The sequence below is a fragment of the Bemisia tabaci genome, chromosome 5 (genome assembly GCF_918797505.1).
Source record: "Bemisia tabaci chromosome 5, PGI_BMITA_v3".
NCBI lineage: Eukaryota > Metazoa > Arthropoda > Insecta > Hemiptera > Aleyrodidae > Bemisia > Bemisia tabaci.
The window spans coordinates 45,175,387-45,199,206 of record NC_092797.1 but is presented as its reverse complement, the minus strand read 5'-3'; the positions used below and the strand labels follow the sequence as shown (position 1 = coordinate 45,199,206).

At 36.6% G+C, this 23,820-nt stretch overlaps 2 protein-coding genes across 3 annotated transcripts; both read left to right on the top strand.

The window, feature by feature from the left end:
• The first annotated feature begins 2,037 nt into the window (after window positions 1-2,037).
• Window positions 2,038-5,812, top strand: LOC109030651 (uncharacterized). Its single transcript, XM_019041723.2, has 3 exons — window positions 2,038-2,296; window positions 4,554-4,785; window positions 5,604-5,812. Coding segments are annotated over exons 1-3 (246 nt in total). The 5' UTR covers window positions 2,038-2,284; the 3' UTR covers window positions 5,606-5,812.
• Window positions 5,813-7,156: 1,344 nt separating this feature from the next.
• On the top strand, window positions 7,157-17,066 carry LOC109030933 (uncharacterized). 2 transcript variants are annotated; one of them, XM_019042174.2, is made up of 3 exons: window positions 13,041-13,259; window positions 15,517-16,081; window positions 16,922-17,066. In XM_019042174.2, coding segments are annotated over exons 1-3 (579 nt in total). In that variant the 5' UTR covers window positions 13,041-13,247; the 3' UTR covers window positions 16,924-17,066. The 2 variants fall into 2 exon arrangements, 1 of the variants encoding a protein (XP_018897719.2); XR_011899980.1 differs by lacking the exons at window positions 13,041-13,259; window positions 16,922-17,066 and adding an exon at window positions 7,157-7,480 and having other exon boundaries at window positions 15,517-15,652.
• Window positions 17,067-23,820: the final 6,754 nt, after the last annotated feature.

The following is a 23,820-nucleotide window of genomic DNA, read 5'->3' as shown; positions in this document are numbered from 1 at the left end:
TTACATAAAAAAATTCAATGTCACTTTTCCGGAGAAAATCTAACTAATCCAGAGAAACGGAGGTCATTTTTAGAATCAGTGCCAAAATTCTTCCCAGACCAGTTGCAAATTTTTGGGCAACCAACCCGTGTCGGCCAGTGTTATTGCCAGCGTTCTCAGCTCAAAAAGTACAAAATAAAATACGACCCAATGCAGTGAAGAGGCAGTAGAATATATTGGCAAAGCAGGCCTACAATGGGTTAATTTAATAATAAAGAAAAAAATGAAAATTAGAGGCCCCTTTGACGTAACGAACAATAGCGGAGACAAGAATTAGAACACCCATGAAAAAACTATAGATAGAAATGCAGATAAACAATTTTTGAAGTTAAGATTAAAAATTAAAATAAAAAAACAGGAAGTTTGAAATTACTGATCAATTCTTGTATTTTTTTTGTTTTAATTTGATTGCAGAAATCCGCCATGCTGCTCATTAACTGTTCCTGTGATATGATTTGCTCCCGTAAACTGCTGTCATAGAGCGAGTTTTCCGCTTATGGTCCGATATGTTTGTTGTTTGCTCAGTTTTAATTGTTATTTTTCATTTAAACTTATTGCAGTATGCATAATTTTGAAGTCTATCAATAAATTAAAAAAATTGATATTGCAAAAATGTCCAAATATTTCTTTGATCCCCATTCTTTTTCCTTTACTGGTAATTTAACTGTTGAAAAATGTAATTCAATACCCAAACAATTTTCCTGGTGATTTTTAACATAAATCAGCAACGCTACTTATAAAGATCTGGATACCCAACATCCTCGTTGAAGAATTCTACCTTAGCTGATACTATAAAAATAGGAGATGTAATAATTATTTAATACATCTTTACGAGTAAAGAACACTGTAATTTTTTTAACACAAATTCTGCAATGATTAATTCGAAAAAAGGAGAAAATAAACATCACAAAGTCACCAGCTGAAAATGCACGAATGCAATACACAGTTTATAATCTAAGAATGAATCATCTGCGAACTGAAACACGTCATAAATGAAATAATTTTTGCATGGAAATCGCGAGCATTATTTCACTTGGACATTATTTTTAAAAGAAATTAAGTATCTACTCTACCGATGATTATCAACACAAAAACATACTCTGTTTTATCCCTCTTGGATGGATCGTTCATTTTAAATTATTTATTATTATTTAATCTGTATATTTTTTCAAAAACTATTTTCCTCTCAGTATTTGGGTGCTCTGATTGGGTGAGATTTTCTCTTTCAATCGCGGATATGCTTTTCATAAATTCAAGAAAAAAGGACGTACATAAAAGAAATACTTTTGCTTGATCAAAACGAATCATCACTTTTTTAAAAATAAAATTCTCTATTACTGTCCAACTAACTTCAAGGAGAATACATTACTTGAATGAATAGAGGCTGAGACTTTAATTATTTAAATATCAGAAAACATTAGCAATCTGTTATCAATCAAATTTTCACTTTTCTAATAATTTTTTAATATACATGCACGTAACAACATTTTACTTCTATCCAAGAGGATAACACTTCGGTCAATACTTCAAATTTAATTTTACCACTTAAAATATTTAGATATCTAGTTACTCGTTCTCCTTACACGTTCATCATTTTCCGGATAAAAATCTAGGCAAAAAAACTCTATGTTTTCCACGAGAGGGGCAATATTCTTTTTAAACACCACAGGTGGTGGGAAATTTTTAAAATCTATCGTTGTAATATTTTCCGGTCCGCGTACTGTGGCCCTTCTCAATTAAGGACCAAAACTGGGATTTTATATCTACTACATAAAAATTGTAGACGTCTATTCAATCGGTATTGTTGTCGGTTAATGATTTTTCGGAAAGAAATTTGCAGATAAACTCGATAATTTGTATCGGAGGGGTAGTATTTGTCTAGTAACACCACGGATGTTGCAAAATGTTTAGAATCTACCGCTGAGATGTCTCCCGCTAGAGGTACGCAGGTCCGTCCTCTCAACGAGCTAAATTTACCTGATCGGAAAACTTGGGCGGGGAACTTCTGTTTCCGCCAACGAGGATCTCAAGTGATCCAATTATTTTTAGCCTGAAAACCAGTTTACCGACCCCTATCCGTTGGCCGGCAAAAAAATTTGTCACATCCTCCGCCCAGAGGTCGTTCACACGCCCAAGAAAGCCGTATAAATACTGTGGCCGCTGTGGCCTCTTCATCAGTCTCTTTTTGAAAGCTTGCAGTGCTTTTTTTCTGTCGTCGCAGCCAACAAACCCCCAAACCTTCACCATGATGAAATACGTAAGTACTCTGCTTCTTTTAACAGTTTTTTTCCTTTGAGTGTAAGAATATCGCCGATTTACAGCCTATCTACGCATCCATACAAAATGCTCAGTCTTTTTCGGGTTTTTTAAAATCTGTGCTCAAAAGAAATTGGACAACCTTAAAATAATTCTCCCTTAAAATTTTCGTTTCCACTTCTTTTTTATTTCGCAACCTTTTACATTTTAATGCACTGGAGGACTCACAATTCTTTTAGCAAAGAAAGTGCAAGTCCAGGCGTCAATAGTGAAAAATGTATTAGCTTTTAGATGAAAAAGGTTCGACACCGTTTAAATGTTTCTTTAAATGTCAAAAGTCAGCTTATTAGAAATTTTCTGTTTCCAGAAAAATCCGAAAATTATTTCCACGTTCAGCTCATCCTGAAGCTTTTATTTAAAATAACAGTATATACTTACAAAGAAATAAAATTATCTCTGATAATCAGTTATATTTTTCGCACTTAAATTAAGTACGATACGGTCGCATTTATTTTTCATTTTCAGTCAGGCTATGATAATGTTCTCGAAATCTCATTGGTAGCTGATGTTTCTTTTCCTTGATGCAACTTTTTGAAAATTGTTTCCATTTTCTGATAATTTTTACTTGCTTTGAGACTAAAACGATTCTACATCTTAAAAATCATCATACTCGTATTTTGTTTCGTCGTGGTTAAATAGCCATTACTGATTCTCTTTGAGGATTAAAAATCTCTAGTTGTTTGTATGTTTCGTGATACCGAATTGAACCACAACATTTATTTCGTGTTTTTTCGCGGCCCTAACTAATAACAATCGCGTTAATGGTCCTTTTAAAATACTTAACAAAAGCGTCTGCATCTGAGAAAGTATTGGAACCGATCCTCGTTTATGCTTTTTCTCTTCTCATTTGAATGAATTTTCGGAAAATATTCCGAGCAGTGATTTGTTAATCTCTACTTTTATTCACTCCTCATACCAGCTTTTATCTGCTGCTGCTTAATGAAGGAAAAAAACAAAGCAGCAATATAAAATCAGTAAAAGCATTAAAAAGGAAGGGTAATTTTTTTAAATTTATTTTAGTCATTCATGTTTTTTTTCCATTTTTCAGCCTCACATGTTTACCTCCCCCTTTCCCCCTTTGTTTTCTCTCTATTTTCAAGATAATTTTCTTATCAAAAGCCAATGACCTGTTGAGTTACAACGACAGAATTGATGGATCAAAAGTCTTCATTTTTTTTTATTTTTTATTTCATTAAAGTTTCATCCGTCATTTTTTTTAAAACTCTTCGGTTGCCCAACATTTTTAACGTTGAGTTCCTTAAACCATTGCAATATTTCGCACATTCTCTATCGGCATTTTAATTTTTTAAGACGTAACAAACTATTGAAAGAAAACATAGTAATGAAACGAACCGAGCCAGAAAACCGCGAAAAACTAACTTTTTTAAATTAATGACTTCTCAATGAGCTGGAGCTTCAATGATAGCTTAAAACCAGTGTGATTATTGAACCTAAATTTTCTGAAGTCAGAACTGTTATTTTTACGTGAAGTCCTAATAAAAAGTCGATTTGTGAGTTTTTGGTCCCTATTTATTTAAACAATTGGAATCCCATGATGATCCTTTATTTATCTAAGCACTTCAATGATGTAAAATTGGACATTTTATGGGAAGGCACAGTTGATGTAAGAGGAGACAAATTATACATTTCATCATTAAATTTTCAAAGTAATCATGTTTTTCAATTTCAGTGCATCTTTCTAAAATTTTGAAAATTTTCGGGGGTTAACTCTCACAGTGAATCTGAAAATTTTATCTTCCGGCTTTTTATTCATTAATTTTGATGCTGCTTACAAATCACTATTTTTAGTACTACTGTCTCATTTTCGTTCAAACGTGCCTTCCTGCCTTTCAGCGGGCTGATTGTTGAATTTGATAGACATAGCGATAGACAATGAAGACATAGGGAGTATGGAACTATCCTATCGGTTGAAATAGGCGGTTCTTACAGACTGAGGGGGTAAATGATGGACCACCTATCGGGTCTCTCGTGGGTTGCGTTTATTAGGCTATCATACCAACGTCCTTTGTGCATTGCAACCACCCGCCTCCACCAATAGGATCCCACCATATCCTTTTTGTTTTCTTTGTCTATCTCTTTGTCTACCAATTCCAACAATCAGCCCGCTGTTCCTCTATTCTTCATTAAGTATAAGTGTAAATTATACAAACATGATTTTAACTATTATTCGTTTGCAGGTCGTTGCTCTTTTCGCCCTCATCGCCGCCGCCGCCGCCTACCCCTACGCCTACACCAGCCCCGCTGCTGTAGCTTACGCCTCTCCAGCTTACGTCGCCCCCGCTGCTACCTACGCCGCCTACCCATACGCCGCCGGTGCCTACCCATACGCCGCCGCTGCATACCCATCCGCTGCCTACCCATACGCCGCCGCCGCCTACCCCTACGCCGCCTACCCCTACTACAAGAAGTGTAAGTTTCATTCTGAAGTTCTCCAACTAACCCCCCCCTCCCACTAGAGACCGCTAATAAAATAGGTTTCAGGTTTAGAACAGATATAACCTGGATACACCCACTAAGTGACTGGAGATTTTACTTAGTTTAAGAAAGCACGTGATTTAAAGAGGTCAAAATCATGGAACCCTCAGATTTGAATTCTTTCAAATAGCTCCTTTTTAAACTTTTTTCACGATATTCTTGATAAAATGGAGTGAAATGTTCACTTTAGAAACTTACTTTCAGAATCGGTATTTTTGAGTGTCAGTTCATAATGATCACAATGGAAGATTCGACTAATGAATTTGTAGATTTATCTTTTCTCTACTTCCGTCCCATTTCATCCGAGAGGCCATAGTGCTAGTTTAGTGGCCAAGCTAGTTAGTGGCTAGTTAGTGGCCAAGTTTAAAAAGGAGCTATTTTGAAATAATTCAAATCTGAGGGTTCCATGATTTTGACCTCTTTAAATCACGTGCTTTCTCAAACTAAGTAAAATCTCCAGTCACTTAGCCTTGGTTACAAAGAGGCGTACGCATAGGAAAATACTATACCATCCCCCTCATAGTTCATTAAGTTTTTAATAAAATGCTTCACCGGTCGAATGTGTCATTTTAACTTGTAGAAAAGCAATTTTTGTGGGTGGTTTCTACTTGCAATTATATTTTGTCTTGTACTTATATGAAAGTGCATTTCAATGTCAGAAACTAACCCTTGACTAGGAGACGCGGTCTACGTCCAATTTTATTGTATTGTGTTGTCAACTTTATAATGTTTTCCTTTATTTTTTGTTACAGAAATGATCCTCCCACGAACTCAATAGCCGCCAACTCCGATGCTTTTGAAAAAAGCCTGCCAGAGTCAAGACTGTGCATTCAAAATGCAAATTTTCCTCAACATTTTCGATTCCAAACAGATTTTCTAAAATTCTATCAAAAATTTGAAAGCGATTTCAATTTTTGTGCTCAGATTTTTCGCCAATAAATTCAACCTTCACCACTCAAAATTTGTATTTTTTTTTCAAGACATACAATTGTTCTGACCTATTCAACCTACTTCTGAAAAAAACTTGAAAATTGCTTAACTTCATGATCCGAAGAGAGAAAAATTCCTCTTTACCCTCACTTAGACATTGATTCGCATCTCCTGATAGAAAAATAAATTAAAATTATTATTCCATTCACTCTCTCATATCACTTCAATTCCTCCCATTGAGTTCCAATATTAGGAATTTTGAAAAAAACACAAGTTAATTTATTCAAAAAAAAAAAAAAAAAAAAAAAAAACAAAAAATAATAATTATGTTTTGAAAAAAGCCGTTTAAAATCTGTAGGAATGGTCTCGAACAGGGTAAATATATAGGACATGATAAATTATTATCAACAGTCAAAAGTAGAAGGGTTGCAACCGTTCTTCCAAATGCCTCTAGTCTCCTTTTCCCTTTTATTCTTATTACTCTAAGTACTATTCTTTTACAGAGAGACGCTTTTGCATAAAATGTGAAAAAGATGTGAAGTTACAATATTCAACTTTCAGCCATAAAGAGAGCGTGGTCTCTTATCCGAAAATGAAAAATAGGTTGTGTTTGAATAGTTTATCGATGTATGAAAAAATTAACAAATACACCTCAAATAAATAAACAAAAAACTCAACGTTGAATACGTCTTTGAACCATAACCTGGAGAATGTAATGAAACTGTAAGACTGATGAATACGAGATAACTAAAAAAATAGCGGATTTTCATCAACACCAAGAGACAGACATTTTGAGGGTCTTCTACCCTCCAAATTTCCGTAGGATGTTTGATACACTGCACTTATAATTGCTTCCATCACACTGAAATCAAATAGTCTGTTCCAAAGACGATGAAGCACAAAAACATAGCCCGAATATACGAATAAAGAGGAGATTTAATTAAAATATTGGTAAACAAGGCTAAAAAATTATTAAAACACTAAAAGGCAGGACGTTTCGAGCTGTTTTAATGTTTAAAGCTGTTTTAGTGTTTTAATCATTTTTAGCCTTGTTTACCCATATTTTAATTAAATCTCCTCTCTATTCTGTTCCAAAGTAAATATGATGTTCAAGCACTATAATCAGTTCAATTTTACGTTACAGGCGCCCGTTCCATAACGGCATGAAAGACAATTCTGATTTGAAAATATATCTCGTGGACGTACTTCTGCCAAACGGAACTATGTGCATTAAGACATGAGCCCTGAGACCCATACGAATATAGTTAGTTAGTTACTTAGTATATCTTAAGACATGTAGCGTCACAGACTATTAACGTCTTTAGCGTAACAGGGCTTACGTCATAATGTACATAGTTCCGTTTGACAGAAATACGTCCTAATGTGACTCCAGGGTTCGTGGTAACTCATTCATTCGAGTACATCGTGGCCGTTCCGATATGAAAGACGAATCATCGATAGCAATAAGAATCTTATGGCATTTATCTATCTGTTTTTGACTTCATATTTAAAATATTTCCTTCAAAATTTGATCAATTAATTGCAAGACATTTTTTCTACTTCTTTTGAATTCGATTGTGCTAGTGAGTTGGAAAAGTACATACTAAATGTCGGTGTTCTTTTTGAGTCATCAGAGCAACCGTTTGTGAAATTTTTTCATTGTTTCTGATAAAACCATAATGATTTCTGAAAAATTGAGGTATACCTTTTCTATTTTAATTTTTACCCTATCCGAACATACCTAATTTCACTCCTTATCTTTACCAAGTTTCACTCACATTTGCCCTAAAAAATTCTTTCAAATGATCAAAAGTATTGGCCAATTTATTTGGGGCCCTTGCCTTTCCGAAAGTAAATATTAGTTTCACAGTGTACCGTCATGTGTTATTGCACCACTGTTTTTTCTCCATTTAAATGTACGTAAAACGATCGATTCTTTGTGAGAGAGCTTGTCTGACTTAAAAGCGATATTTTTAATGGAATTAAATTGAGGAACAACAGTGTTGCCAACTTGAAAAATCGCCTATGTGTCGTTTTGTGCCTAAGAAAAACACCGAACAAGCTTCTCAATGTTGCAGAATTTGCTCCTATGAAAGTGGGGAATATCTCTCATTAAATTTTTCAGAAACTTTTGCACAGGCTCCGACTCAAGTTTTCAATTAAAATTAATGTGTTCTCGACTATTCATAATTACCTTATCAGATAAACCTATTTCACGTTCCCCAATACGAGATTTCTCTTAGGTCAAATGAGAGCATTTTTCATCTAGGCGCACCCCATACGAGGGATTGCAAGTCCATTCTAGGGTTGCAAAATTGACTCACAAAATTCAATTTTTCATTAAAGAATATGATTGCATGCAACGTCTTTCCGTAATTTCGTTACTTTTTGAGTGTGATCAACAGAGAAATCAGTAATATTTCTAGCTTGGAACACCCTGCAATTTCCACCACTTTTCTGCGGCTGTATTTTTTACAACGTTGAAGTGGACGTATTTATGCTAAAAAGAACGATGTTAAAATGAATTAAATTGGAAGGAACTGTGTGCGCTGGGTTTGCGCTGTACACAGTTCGGTTATATTCTATTCATTTGCACATAGGTTCGTTTAGCATAAGTAAGTCCAAATGTAGCTACGTCTTCTCTGGGAAAGGAAGAATTCTGTGAGAGTGGTTGCATATATGGTTGCGTTCTCGCCTCGATGAAGGCGCTTTTTGCGCGCCGGTCAGAAATCCTCTCCGGGTTGAATGGCCTCTTCAAGTTTGGGCGAAAGGCAAGACTCATGCAGTGTCACACTTGTTCATGTCGAACATTGTTGCTAAGTAGTGCTGAAAAACAGCACTTTTCCCTCATATAACCCCACGTTAAACATTCATTTTTTACTGCACTGTCTGGGAACCTTGGTGTCAGACTGGAGTACAAGTTCGTTGTTTTGACTCATATCCTATACTTTATGGGATTACGCGTCTCACAGTGGATTGAGCCAATGGGAGCAGCTGGATATGATGTGAAAATTTCAAAGCTTATATATTCGTTATTCCGAAGTGTAAAAAGCTGTTTAATTGGTTTTCTCTTGAAAGTATCTTCAACAATCACACCCTAAAATGTATTATGTAAGGTAGTAAGCATCAAAATTTGTAGTTAGCGAGAGGAAATTTAGGACTGATCTCTCCCTATGACTCGTTCCAGTGTATGACTGATCAGGCGATTGACCCTGCTGTGGGTGGGGCCCACGTGTGCCCGTCGCACAATGGATCGAGTTGATAGGAGAGGTCGGACAAAATTCGGAAACTTTAAACACTTGTAACTCCGTTTTTACAAGACTCTGAGGTTCTAAAAGTGCATGGTTCCATTGGCTCTCTCGTGAAATTTTCTTTCAGGAGCAACCATTTTAAAATGCGACGAAATAAACATCCAAATTTGCAGTTTTAGTCAAACATTTCATGTCCGACCTCTCAAATTGAATCGACCCACTGTGCGTCGCCAATCGGATAATCGGCTTTCCATACCCACATCCATTCGTTAACTCTTCCTTGTCCGTCTGCCACAAGTCCTAAAAGTCTGTCTGCTAATTCCAACAGAACAAAAAAAAAACTGTGACTATACTTTCAGGACCTGTCAATATCGACAACTTTAGCCTTTTATCTTTTTTCGGCTTATTCGGCCACTTTTCAAACATGTCACCATTGAGTCCAATTGACTAAAAAATAAAAATAAATTTACCGTTACATGAATGAATTTTTATTTCATATTACTTTCTAAACGGATCGGTATTTCTGAGACGACACCTGATAAACATAATTCATAACAGAAAGCACCTAAGGGCCTAAACTAATATCGCAATGCATAGGTATAGACTCGATACATTTTCCAATAAGGCAAAATACATCGGAAAAAGAAGCTTAAAAATATGTCATCATATGAAAGAAAACGACGCAATGCCCCACTATCCCTGGCAAATGGGAACGAAAATAGGCCTTACCTTGAAAAATGGCGATTAGTTTTTTTAAAAAGTGATTTTTATGTAATTTCGGTCGTTGAACACGAATTAGCCACCAAACAAGGTTTAAATTACATCAATCCAGCGCATTTTTCTCTTTAAAATATAACTTAAAAAAGATTTGCACAACGTGAAGTTTGGAAATCACCCCCTGAAGATGTTATAGCAAGTACTCATAATGCAGATTTATTGGGTTGCATTTTGCAAAAAGGAACCAAGAGCATTGCAATGTTGTTGAGATTGTACAACTTCTTTTGTCTTGGAAGGAAATCTGTTCATCTATAGACATTCTCTATTTTACACGCCAATAATTGTAAATTTAAGACAAAATTACCATGTAAATTTCATATATTTGTATGACTACAGTAGTAATATTGCTAAGGGCGAACTTGCACGATCTCAACAACATGGCAATGTTCCTGGTTCCTTTTTGCGAAATACAATCCGAATGAAAGTTACATCATACAAAATGTCATTTTCTATTTTTACCATTTAAAAAATATTAATTGTAAACGCTCATATCTTACTTAGGATTTGATTCCTAGACTACCCGTTGTGTGATTCGTTTTCCTCATGAAATTTTGAAGAGGAAACATACAGAAGCATTGTGTGGTTGTATTTCATACCTTGTCTCGAGGCCGATTGTTGATTGAACCTTTTGTTGACTTATTTTGATTGAAACGGGTGACCTTTATAGACCAAAGTGGAAAATGATGGACTGACTATAAGGTCTCTTATGGGTTGCCCTTAATTAGTCAGTTACTTACATTCTTTGACCATTACAAACCGCTTCCACCAATGAAATTGCTCAGTTTTCTCTTTGTCTATAGGTTTATCTATATATTCTGATAATCAGTCCACATGTTAGGCTACGTTCATTTGGAATAAACTCTGACACGCAACCCACGGTGATCCAATCATAGTGTCGAACTGATCATAGCGCCTTAATGCAACTATTCGTGCACCATGGATGTCCATGTTGCATACTCAAAAGTTGAAGGCGTTTTGGTTTTTTTTTACCAACTCTTGCACCGCACCGCTGCGCTGCTGTGCGGTCTAAGGAAAGTGGCGTGCCCTTAATGATTTACGAATTTGTGTGTTGATTATTGTAATTGATCGACAAAGCAACAGAGAAGACAACGAGAAAATGCAGCGATCTGATTGATTGGAACGGGTGGTTGTTATGATTAAATGGCAAAATAATTGACTAATTTTAGGATTTCTCGTGGTTTGTCTATAAGTAGTCTATTACTTACATCTTTTCTACTCCAACCACCATTTTCCACCGTTGAGGTTGCTGAGTTTTCTCTTTATCTCCTTTGTATATAACTTTGTCTATCAATGCTAATTAATAGTCCGTATGCCAGGCTATACGTTTATTTGGAATGAAACCAGATTTGTCACCCACCGTGATCCGATCAGTGATTTGGACTCGGATCAGTGATGTAAATATTTTCTTCCACTCTCTTGAAAATAATCTCTTTCCCCCTCTCTCCATCTCTCTCATTCCCTCATGCATGCGATTTCCAAAAAATGCATGAGCCTCTGAACCGACTTCCACTCCTTGAGACAAAAGAACCCTTCACCCCCTCCTCCCGAAATCGAGATGAAGCTGTCGGAAAAGCGAAAAGATTCAACCAGTTCCCCATTTTTAATTATGCATCCTTATCTGAACACAAACCCGAACCAGCTGTGCGATAGTTGCCAGAAAGAGCTGAAATTTCAGCACTTTCCCCCATCTCAACCCATGTAAAATATCTGTATTTAATTGCACAATCTGACAGCTTTGATTGGCCAGTATCGAGGAAAATCTCGAGATTTAAATTCAGTATGAGCTCCCAATCTAATTAGAAACCACTTCTTCGGCGGCTCATATGGAGATATTGAGTGTTGTTTTCTGGGTGATGTCAAACCAAGAATGGATGAAGGAAATCGAAGGAATTCTGCTGTGGTAAGCAAGAACATCCTATGAACATTCAAGCGTTACCAAATCTCATCACATAATCAATAATTTGTATAAGCAATTGTAATTTGACGCTAAAACCCTTGATGCTTATACAGGCCAATTTAATGATTTTTACTGCCGCGTTACAAAAGAAACAAACGTCTAAATTTTGAATATTGAATTTCCTTCAAATTTTACCGATTTAAAGTGGATTATATTTAATAGTAAATGAGAAAAAAAGACTAAGAAATGACCCGAACTGTTAGTGACAAGGCGTTGAAACGGTGCTAGGTTCACACAATTTTCCGACGCAAAATGGTGCGGACCCAACAACACCACCTTGTTTAATAGTGAATCAAAGTAAAACTGCAGAAACCAAGCCAAAACAGCAGAATGTCCATGCTTGTAAAAACGAGAGGTGTGAGGAAGCTGTAAGTGCGGAAAAATTGAAGTTCATTTAGAAAAAAAAACCACCAGTAAGTCCATATTTTCCCTCGATAGAGTTGCACTAACTGCTGTCTTCAGTAAAATGATATCCTAACAGGCAGATTTCCAACACCTTACAATTATAAATCAACCGAACAATTTTTTATAGTCTTTTGATAATTCTTAATTTAAAAGAAAAACAGAGAATTCGTTCAATTATATTTCTGCTGGGACGTTGAAAAGTCCATTTTCTCAAAAATTGATTTGTGCATTTACTTCTTTCTTTAACAATACGGCATTATACCTGTGAGGTATTTCATAGGAAGCAGCGGCTTGGTGCAAAAAATTCCAACTTTAGATATTTGCACCATTGTAGAGAGGAGAAACTTACGATCATATTGTCACAAAACGCGAAAAAAGTATTAAACTAAACTTGAGTTACAAGTTGAGGTTTTACACTTACCAAACCCCAGTTTTCAGATTAAGCCATTTAAAGTTAAACATGCCGGTTTAGTGGCCCAAAGTTGTTGGATTGAATGTAATTCTACGCTTTTCCATCTGCACTAATAATCGAAAAAATACTCAATTAGGTTCCTAGAGTAACGCAGACTGTTTTACATCGAAAACAAAAATTCCAAATTTTTGTGCAAATTTGACAATAATTATTACATTTGCCAAATGCTTGCATCCCATAAATGGCGATACATAGAAATTTTTTGAACAAATAAATTTAGATATATTTTAAAAATAAATGTCACCCCCTATGAATTTTGGCAACATACATATGTTCATACAACGCTCTAACCAAAAACGATTGGTGCAGAATATTCGACTTTCCTTCTCCAGACCGAACCAAGATAAGGTTTTCTCGGCTTAAAAAAATAAGGAGCTTCTTCTCAAAGCGTTTTGTTGATTCATTCTTCTCGAATTTTCTAAAATCCGGTTTGGAATCTTTTAGTTCACCACCATCCCTCTTCTCCCCAATCCATCCAGAACTTGTATAAAAAGAAGACGAAAGTCTCACTGTCTCACCAGTAATTAAACGCAGTGTGTGATTCTCCATCAAACTATACAACTAAATTCATCAAACCCTCATCATGTTCAAGTTGGTAAGTGTTTGAAGCCTAATACTTAAGTCAGTGAGGTGCACTCCCTGTTTGACGATAATAATGGAGAATATATTAATCAGCAAAATCATTATTAATTTTTTATTTGTTTAAAGTTTAACTTTGACGGGTTTTTAGGATGACATCCTTGCTTTGGGAGCACTTCGATTTTTTCCGTTATTTTTCTTTTTTTCAATGCGTGTTATTTTAATCCAAAATGTTAAAGATTTGTTAAAATTCAAGTTCTCGCAAGTTCTCGTATACTTCGATTCCTTTTTTCGGGTAAATTCAGTGCTTTCGAATGACGACCTGATGAGTTAATGACAACTTTTCTACATTTACCAATTTTACACACCAGAGCGATCTGATTGAGTACACATTTTACAACATTTTTCAAGAGAGGCGCAAAATGTTGAACTCCTAATTTAAAACTACCTAAGCGAAACGGATACTCAGTTTTGAGAGTTAAACTATCAGCAGGTTTGTTACTGGCGCAGAGGATTTTACAAAATGAGTGTTCATATTAGGTCGTCCGATTGAATAAAATTAACCCTATAATAAGATTCTTTCCTCATTAATCACTTCGCCGGTATAGCGTAAATTATTTCCTATGAAATTAACCTTTATTCGTAAGAGAATTCCAAGTCAGACTGCAGGTGAAAGATTAAATGATCTTTGTAGGATTTCTCGAAAAGTAAATTTTCAGTTAAAATTTTAAACAGGACCTGTTGGCCGTTTATTGAAAGTTTAAAGCAGCCGATAAGACCTCAACATTATCATGCTCAATTCGGACTCACTGTCTTTCAAAATAGTTTCCAACTGAATTTTGTATATGAGACATTTCGTCGCTCTTCTGACGTAAGGGCGTATCTCAATTTGAACATGAGCCCTGTTTTCCGTGTAATTCTATGCTTTCTAGGGCTCATGTGGAAATCGAGATACGCCCTTACTTCAGAGGAGCGACGATTTGAGACACTCAACAAAGCCGCTTTTATGCACTCATTAACGCTTTGCAAAATCTAACCGCCAAAACCCCTATCCCCCAAAAGCCCCTCAGGGAGCTACCCGAATAAAAAAGGACGGTAGTTGTCACCATAGATTCCTGCTTATATTTTTGACCTATAGGAAATCGAGTAGCCAGTACTAGATTGTTGTCAATGATCTGTTCACGTTTACTACCCGAGTGCTAATCACTGCCAGAAATCTAATACTGGCTATTAGATTTCCTGGGTTTCATACATATATTGTCAGGAACCTAGTAACATCTAAGATTCTTTTTCTGAGTTGCATTGGTACTTGTAACTTCTGCCACCATCTCAGGTTTTGTCAGATGATGAAGCCTTTCATGATCGAACAGTTGGTATGGTATAGGCATGTGCAGAGGATGACCGACCAGGTTCCTGAAAAAGGTTTTTGAGTGGGTTTCTAGAGGTATGTTCGTAGTAGAGGGTGTCCAGCTAAAAAGTAGATAGATGACACCCAAAGAGAGGTTGAAGGATGGCAGCCTCCAGAGAATGTCTACCTTTACAGATTCTAGTGGCACGTAGGTGTCGCAGAGCGGACCGGTGCGCTGTAAAATCGACAACTGTATACACATCGATGGCCGAGTGCGAAACCTCTGCAACCGTTTGCAACGTTGTTAGATTTCCTGTTGTAGGTTTCCGTTGTAGATTTCCTGTCATACTTAATTTTTTCTCCCGGAAGCTAATGTGCGTAATTTCTAGAAAACTTCCTTGATTTTTCCTCTTTGTCAGAGGGATGCTCTGTATTAATTTCAAGCCTAACGTCGCACAGTGGATCGAGTCAATGAGAGAGGTCGGGCATGGAATTTTTGATTAAACTGCAAGGTTTGGTGTTTATTTCGTCACCATTTAAATTTCAAGGGGAGTTTCTAGAAGAAAATTTCATGAAGAAACTAATGGAGCCACTTTTAGAGCCTCAAAGTTTTGCATAGACGAGTTATAAGCGTTTGAAGTCTCCAAATTTTGTCCGACCTCTCCTATTGACTCCATCCACTGTGCGTCGGTCTCTTTATCTCCGAATCTAAATCAGGAGCGGAGATTTTGGAAAAATATGATGAAGATAAGTGGTTTCGCAATTTGGCCATCGGCATGCATAAAGGATTTCAGGAGATTGGATTTGTGTTGCTCTATATTAAAATGTCTTCAATTATTTCCGTCTTTATTTTTATTTAATTTTGTATTGTCTTTATTTTTATTTTTATTTTTTTATTAATAATTATTATTTCATTATTTCTTAGGTCGTTGCTATCTTCGCCGCTGTCGCCTCTTTGGCCTCCGCCCAATACGCTCTCTATAAGCATGCCCCCTACCATCATGGCGCTACCGTAGGCTATGCCGCTCACTCCGCCTACGCCGTCCCTGCCGCCCACTATGTTGCCGCTCCCGTAGCCCACCACGCTGCTGCACACTCCGCCTACGCTGCTCCCGTAGCCCACCACGCTCCTGTTTACTCCGCCTACGCTGCTCCCGTAGCCCACCACGCTGCTGTTCATCACACCGCCTATGCTGCTCCTGCCGCATACGCTGTCCCTGTCACCCACCATGCTGGTCCTGCCGCCCACCATGATGCTTCAGTCTCCCACCATGGTTCCGCTGCCGCCCACCATGGTGCTTCAGTCTCTCACCACGGTGCCTCCGTCTCCCAACATGATGGTTCAGTCTCCCACCATGATGTCTCAGTTTCCCACCATGATGGTTCAGTCTCCCACCATGATGTCTCAGTTTCCCACCACGCTGCCAGTGACACTCCTGTCGTCTCCACCTACCACGGCGCCCATCATCATGGCGCATACGTCAAGAAATGTAAGTATTGCCACATCTAAACAAGAATCGCGGAATTTGTCACAGTGAGTTTGTTTAAAACTATTTTCAGAGCGAAAAAAAAAAATTTAAAAATAAAAAAATTGGTTTTAAATGAGAGAGTGTCTCAAAAATCACGACGAGTACTTTAGAAAGTTCGACATGAATTCCTAAATACACAAAAAGTTACGATACTTGTGCATTTTTGAGCTTCCGCTCTCAAACGCGAAATTTGTAAATCATAGTATCCGATTAGGCGAGTTTTGGAAATATTTGATTTCCTTCAAAACGAGGCAAGTTCATTGAATGAGCCGGAAAATCTTACACAGTATGATTTTCTCAGTGCATTTCAAGTATGGCTGTCTAGTTTACGCAGAATGAATAATAAGGAAGGATGAAGAAACTCTAAGATGGATGAAGGTACTCTAAGAAAAATTAGACGTACTTATGATGAAAGGAAATATGTTGCATGCAAACCCTATGTACACAGTTTCTTTAAGCACGAATACGAGTAATTGGACTAAATTTTGCAATTTGGAACTACAATTTCAAGCCCGGTTTAAAAACGACGTATGTGCCATTAGTTTCCCTAGGCAAATAAGTGTTTTTCCAGTAGAGCCAGAATTTACAGTTCCAAAATGCAGTCCAATTGATGCTACGGCATATTTACGATCAAAACAGTTATGTTATGTGATATTTTGAAGAGAGCATTTGTTCATCTGAAAAAATTGCGTGACAATCTCAGAAAGTGCGTAATATTTTTTTCCTTCAATAGAATTGTACTTGAAAAAAGATACTTAGTAATAATATCAACGCTAATGCATTTAATTCTCTCTGTTTCAGAAATGGAGTAAGCCACAACTTTCATCTTGCAGCCACCGACTTGTTCCTTCAATTAAATTCAAATTTCTGACATAAATATTCTATGAGTTAACTCTCAAAAGAATATGTTTCACTTCAATTTTTCAGTTATATCGCAATAGTCCTACAATTTCAACGAGAACCAAAAAAATAAATCAATAAAAACAGAGTCAACACCAAATCTGTGTTTTTTGTTTAAAGGGATCACATATAATTTCTTTCAATTTTCTTCGTCTTTTTCACCGAAGTTGTGACTGAAAATTTTAGAAATCACAACCGAGTTAATTATGTGAGCCATGCTTTTAGAAGTTGTTGCTTTTTAATTTTGCTGTTGAAATTTTTGCAACAGTCAGATACTTACATACAGTGATGAAATTAAATCAACTTTTCATCAATAGATATCAATCAGACATTATTTATTGGATTAGCCGCTCAGTTCATGGGTAGAGAAATATTACGCCTGGGCGTCAGAAATGAGTGTTTCTCCCCGATGAATGAGTATTCTGTAACATAAATGGGAGTCAAAGTGATTCTGATTTTTCTTTTCTTCTTCTTCTTTTCTTTAGTAAAATCTTCTCATAATATCGACGGCGAAACTGGAAAAGAGCGTGCCTCGGTTTGCATCATATCACGTGCTTCATGTCGTCCTTTATTTTTTAAATGAAAAAAAATTCAACGTCATACCTCCCAAACTTCCCTGGTCTCTGTGTATGGAGGAAAGTACGCACATAAATTATGACACAATAGCGTTGGTTTGATCTCATAAAATCTATGACATACGGAGATTTCAAAACACATGCCACGCTCGTCCTCGCAATTTCACTCTTAATATGCTTAATGTACAATAATTTTACACATTGAACACTAGAGCTGATTTTTAGGCCTCAATATCATAGGTATAGGTTATTTTGCATTTAAATTGCCATTCAATGTATGCACTTTGAAAGGCGCATCCGTTGAGATCTTGGGCATTTTACTTGATTAAAGGGTCCTCTCCTGGCCGCTACGTGACGTAGCCCAACCACCCCAAAGGCCACCTCGTACCCTTATAGAAGCATCTCGTGATGATAAAGGTATATATGTCATAACTGACAACACTAGCACAGTGAGTTCATCCAGAGACTTTTACTTGCAAATGGACTGCATTTTGCAATTTGGACCTATCAATGCTGGCTCATTTGAATAAACACTCATGTGCATAGGGAAAGTAATGGCACATACGTTGTTTTTAAACCGGCCCGGAATTTATAGTTCCTAATTGCAAAATGTAGTCCAAATAGGCGACACACACTGTGTAATTTGACCGGCTCCAGTGGCGAGGAGTGAATGATTGATTATCAAAATCTCTCCGTTTGAAGCTGCGGTAAAGAATCGATTATTAAGGTGTTCGTGCGAACACCCTGTTTATCGATCCTTCTCCATAGATTTAAAAAGTAGATTAATCTATAAATCGCAAAGTGTGCCACGCCACTGGCCGACTCTTAAGGTATATTTACAGGGAGAAAATTCAAATTTAAGGAATAAGTAATTTTCTATTATAATATTGAAAGCCCCATACTTTCCTCAATTTAGTTTTCTTGATTTTCCTAGATTATGCATACGGAATTATGAATTCGTAGGATTATGTTCCTCCTCATCTGCAGCATCAAAAACTTGAGATGAAGGTGCAGGGAGCGAATGGCATGTCTTTGGCAGTGACGTGGTGTGATTGCTATATATCTATTGATCTGCCATTTAAACCTCTGAAAAGGATCGATGAGCAGGGTGTTCGCAAGGAACACCTTAATAATCGATTCTTTACCGCAGCTTTTAATGGGAAATATCGTTAATCGATCATTCACGCCTCAGAGCTGGTCTGTGGGCAGATTGTCCGTCGTCAAGGTGAAAGAACCTGTGAAAAAATTGCGGCACGCCCAAAATTACTATTCGACCATCAACAGGCGCATTACATAGTTTTAAATTTCGGCCGTTCGGCCATAAGTAATTGGCTGGGCTCTCTTATTGTCCTGTTTTGTGTCCTATACTGCCGTGCTAAGGAAGAACGCCATATAAGCTATCTGACATTGCCAAATTTCCTACGACAAATCACGAATTTTTAAGAGACTTTGTGAATATTTGTTTCCCAATTTTTCAGAGAATTTCGTTCGTAATTTGATCTAAAAAGTCTGACAATTTGAAGGTAAAATGTTCATAAACTTCTTAAAAAATGAATATTTTTCGAGGGTAAATTTGGCAACATTCGAGTGCTCATACAGCGTTTTTACTTCGAAGCCGATGATTTTTGGACAATCGTTTCAAAGATTAGAAAATAATTTAATAAGAAGTGAAAAAAATTGTCTTGAAGAATTCGGTGTAAAATCTTCACTGCAGATATAATTTTGACACCCTACAATATTTGGAAAAATTATGAAAAATTGACTTGTTCAACCGTAAGTTGATTTCACGATAAAAGGAACAGTCGTGTCGCCGTGGGTTATAAACAAATTAGAGCAAAACGATTAAAAACAAAGTTGATAAATCAATAGGATTGATGTCCCTGAACTTATCAATACTAAAAAGCATGATGAATTATGATTGTATTTAATAAGATGAGACTTTAAAGGCCGAAAATGTCCGGTCGGTTACGCGTCGCCAACCCCGATTTTGAAGCAAAAGAGCAATTCGCGGTAGTAAATCAGTACTGATCATGGATTTTTTGGCAATATTCAACACCTCTGTATTGATGTTAAGAAAGCGGATGTGTTTAGAATTTGTGTGATTTTATTTGCCTCAAAATTATTAATGGAGGTATTATAAAATCCATCGAAATTAATGGCAGTTATGGTTATTTTTTAGAGGGTTCGCGGCCCTATATTAAAATCTGGAGAGTCGTAGTACATAATTTACCGAAACGGGGCTTGTCTAATGTAAATAGGATGGAAGAAAACACTTTTTAAGGGTGTCGCAAATTATTAAGAGCAGTGTGCTAGACCGCGGTAAAAACTGTCTTTTTTTAAGAAAAAGAAGAGTTTCAAATGTCGTTACTTTTATAACTTCATTGAATTTTTAAATATTTTGTGGCTTGATCACACAATGACAAAATCGCACAAGTACTGATACTTAAGTGTTTCTAGTCCGCACGTTCAGGATAGATTTAAAATTATTTGATTAAATTTTGTAGAAAAAACTTCCTGAAAAATGTCTCCAGTGTAATACGTTTTTAACTAAGAAATGTTGCATGCGATTAGCGTGGACGACACGATTATCAGCATAAAACGGCATGGCATTTTGATATGTTAGTGGAACTACTCGCGCCTTCAAAATATGGCCTCAGCAGCCACACGTTCAGGTATGCGTGGCGGGTTTCATCTGTTCAGGCGTATGCATGCGGCTCTCTGTACAACCGGTGGTAACCGGGCAGATACAAGTTATGTCCAAAGTTGATGTGCTTTCCCCCACTTGTAAAGACAGGACGAAATGCCGTCTTCACAAATTCAAATAATTCTACACTGAATTGTGCATTAAAGCTATGAACTCAATATCGATGTTTTATACAAGGATGAAGATTTTATTCTAGCATTTCATTCTTCACTCATACATTCAGAATGTATGTTGGGACTCAGCCGAGGGTACAATTTTTAATTTTAATCCCCTCGTTTAATCATAAATAATTATTTTCAGAGGTTTCAGCCCTTAACTTCAAAATGCCCATACTCCAAACTTGAGCAAAGAAAAATAATGTTGAATGTATCTTAGATGTGTGTGTGTTAGATGAAAACTAATTAGCACAAATAAAATTGAAAGAGGATCATGTTGAATATATTAGAAAATTTGAAACCCCCTCTTTTGTTCGTGAAATCTTCGCATTTTTTTTTTCCTGTTCACGGGCTCTATTGTTCTTAGTCGCTGGCAACTGTGTTTGCAGCAAAAGGAAAGAAAATAAAATATAAGTTTAAAAAAAACAATCTTGCAAGCTGTTATCAATAATTTTCTCACGTGTAATTACAATAAAATAGATAAAAAATTAAGAAAAATTTAAAACATACTAATTTTGATACAACGGAAAAAGTAAATGATGTCAAACGATTACAAAAAGTAAGGAAGATTGATAACAGCTTGTAAGATTTTCAAGCGTGCCAGTAGGGCTCGCTTTTTGAAATCACTCGGATGTACCATAGTACAGCACACAGATCAACCAATGCTATTCAACTGGTCGTCCAAATACTTTTTTCCTCGCACCCGTTTCTTTGTCTTTGAACCATTATACTGTCAAGCCCTGATGGTTTTTTACCAAAAAATCTAATGAACTGCTAATTGGAAACCCTTGAGAACATTTTTCTGTTAAAACCGTATTATTCAATTTGACAGAAACCTCATAGGAGCTTTCTTACGCTCGGAGGACTCAACTCTAGAACCTTCTTTCCCGCCAAAACTCTAAAGCCAATGAGCGTCTTGCACAGTAAGTGCAATCTGTGATGAGCCTCGTGACTCATTATACTATGTACTAACCAATGCCCCTGCCGAAATCCACTTAAACCACTACAGTTATCTCGCGATATAGCTTTGGGTGTCCGGTTTCGAGCAAGGCAATAAAAGACGGCGAGGCGATTAACCGATTAACCATTCACCGTGATGCCAGGATCCACCAAATTTTCTCAAAAATTGTTTTCCGTCTATTTAGCGAGTTTTTCTTTACTTTCCGTTGAAGTACAAATAAAAAGAGACCTCATTTGTACAAATCGGCCGAATAGGAGAGAAGTTACAGTTCGAAATCCAAAGAGATTAACTGAACGCGATTTCGATGCACGGCAGTTCGCCCAAATCACGGTCGTGCGCAAATGCCGCATATCAGCTTAAAATCAAGATAATTGGATGGAATCTTTAAAATTAATTTACATTCAACGTTCATGAATCAATATTTTCTCCCAAATTTAGCAAAAAGTACCAATTGATGCAAAAAGCAAAGACGTGAAAATAAGAGGTATTTGTCCAACATTTCAGTTATTCGGCACGCTTTTCCAACATACTCATGTTGGATTTTTTCTTCTTGTTTTTTTTTCAGTTCAGTAAGCGAGAATTCTTAGGTCCATCTCACTCTCGGGAAACTTAATTGCAGGTAACTGCATGAGAGATATATTTCTACGAATATAGGTCATTCTAAAATCAATCGTGTTATCTTCATGAATGGTACGGACAAAAAATAAACTTTACGACTTTTATTCTGACGTGCTCATCGCGATTTTAGTATGTTTTGACCCAAAAAAGCTTGTCGTAGATCTCTTCAGCACTGGAAAAAAACCACATTGGATCTAAAGTCCAGACTCTTGAAAACGTTGACAAGAAAAAATACTCTTGATCAATCGGATTTTTGCTTGCATCAAAACGGAATCTGCTTAAATTAAAAGGCTTGGTTCTTGATTTAAGCTAGATTCTGATTGAATCAGGAGTACTTTTTCTTGTCGATGTTTTTAAGAGTCTGGACTCTAGATCCAATGTGGTTTTTTTTTTCTTCTTCTTTTTTTCCAGTGAGGGCCGGGCTTACGTTCAAAGTGAAGCTTCAAAGTGGTGGTTGTTTAGTCGAAAGTTGATTGATGAGCTTCAAATCGGGCCGCTCTCCTTTGAAGCGCATCAATGGCAACACTTGACTGAACAGTTATCACTTTGAAGCGATCACATTGAAAGTGTGTCCAGCCCTTTATCAACCAAAACTTCTTCCTCGTCCTTTCCTCCACGCAAACGATTGCGATTGGCTAAGAACGTCGAGTCAAGTGTCAAAACCCAAAGTCTTATTAGTTTCCATTCATCTCCGCTAGAAAATGTAAACTGAAAAAATGCAAATTTTCCTTCCTCTTTGGTAAGACAAGTGCACATCTATGAAGTTTGCTAAGAAGGTTAGTGCTCTTAGATCATCACTTAAAGTCGAAAATAACCATCGTATAAATACTTATCAATTATTCTATTACTCCGTTCTCTGTAACGGTTGCTACTTGCCGGAGATACAGGGTGTGATCATTTTAAATGAGCCCACTTATACAGGTTGATAATTGTTACAAGTTCCTCTGATGCAACATCTCAAGAGGACTCTTGTCGGGAAGATAACGACATGACGATTGACGGATAACCAAGGAGGGGGTCTCATCAGCCACGTCATCAACATTTTATCAAGGGCAGGGCAATCTTGTCGATACTTGATGCTCGATTACACAACTCAATGTTAATAGATTTTTCACCTGAGGAAGTAAGAAAGTGCAGATACATTCTAAAGGACTTTCTCCATACGTCGAGGAAGAGCTTTACTTAAAACAATACGAGAAATGGATACAAGGATGCGGAAGAAGTCTACTTGCAATGTAAATTTTATGCAAGTGGATTTCTTTCTATTATATTGATTGCATTTTGCAAAAAAGAACCACTATAGCATTACAATGTTGCTAAGATTGTGCAACTTCTTTTGTCTTGGAGGAAAAACCCGATTATTCATTAATAGTTTCTATTTTACTCGCTGAAAAATGTAAATTTAAAACAAAAATTACCATCTACATTTCATAGTTTTTCAGTTCTTTCTTTTTTACATAGACTCACGTCTAATGTTCCTTTTTCTTTGGTTTTTTGACCAAATAGGAAGTTTAACGTCTCGTATCAAAAGATCAATTTAGGTTAATACGTAAGTGTATGAAATATTTCATTGCATTAAACGCTTTGGCACTATTTCATATCTTTAAAATAATTTTCGTCATCATATGATTTCTGAACAATTTTAGAACATACTTGCACAGAAAAAGTGAGTCTTTCCGTGTAAGTTATCTCAATCACATATCATTAAAAGAGATTCAAGTTGTGCAGGGTCAAGGAACAGTAACCAAATGTGGGCGTATGCAGGGTTGTCAAGTTATGGATACTAT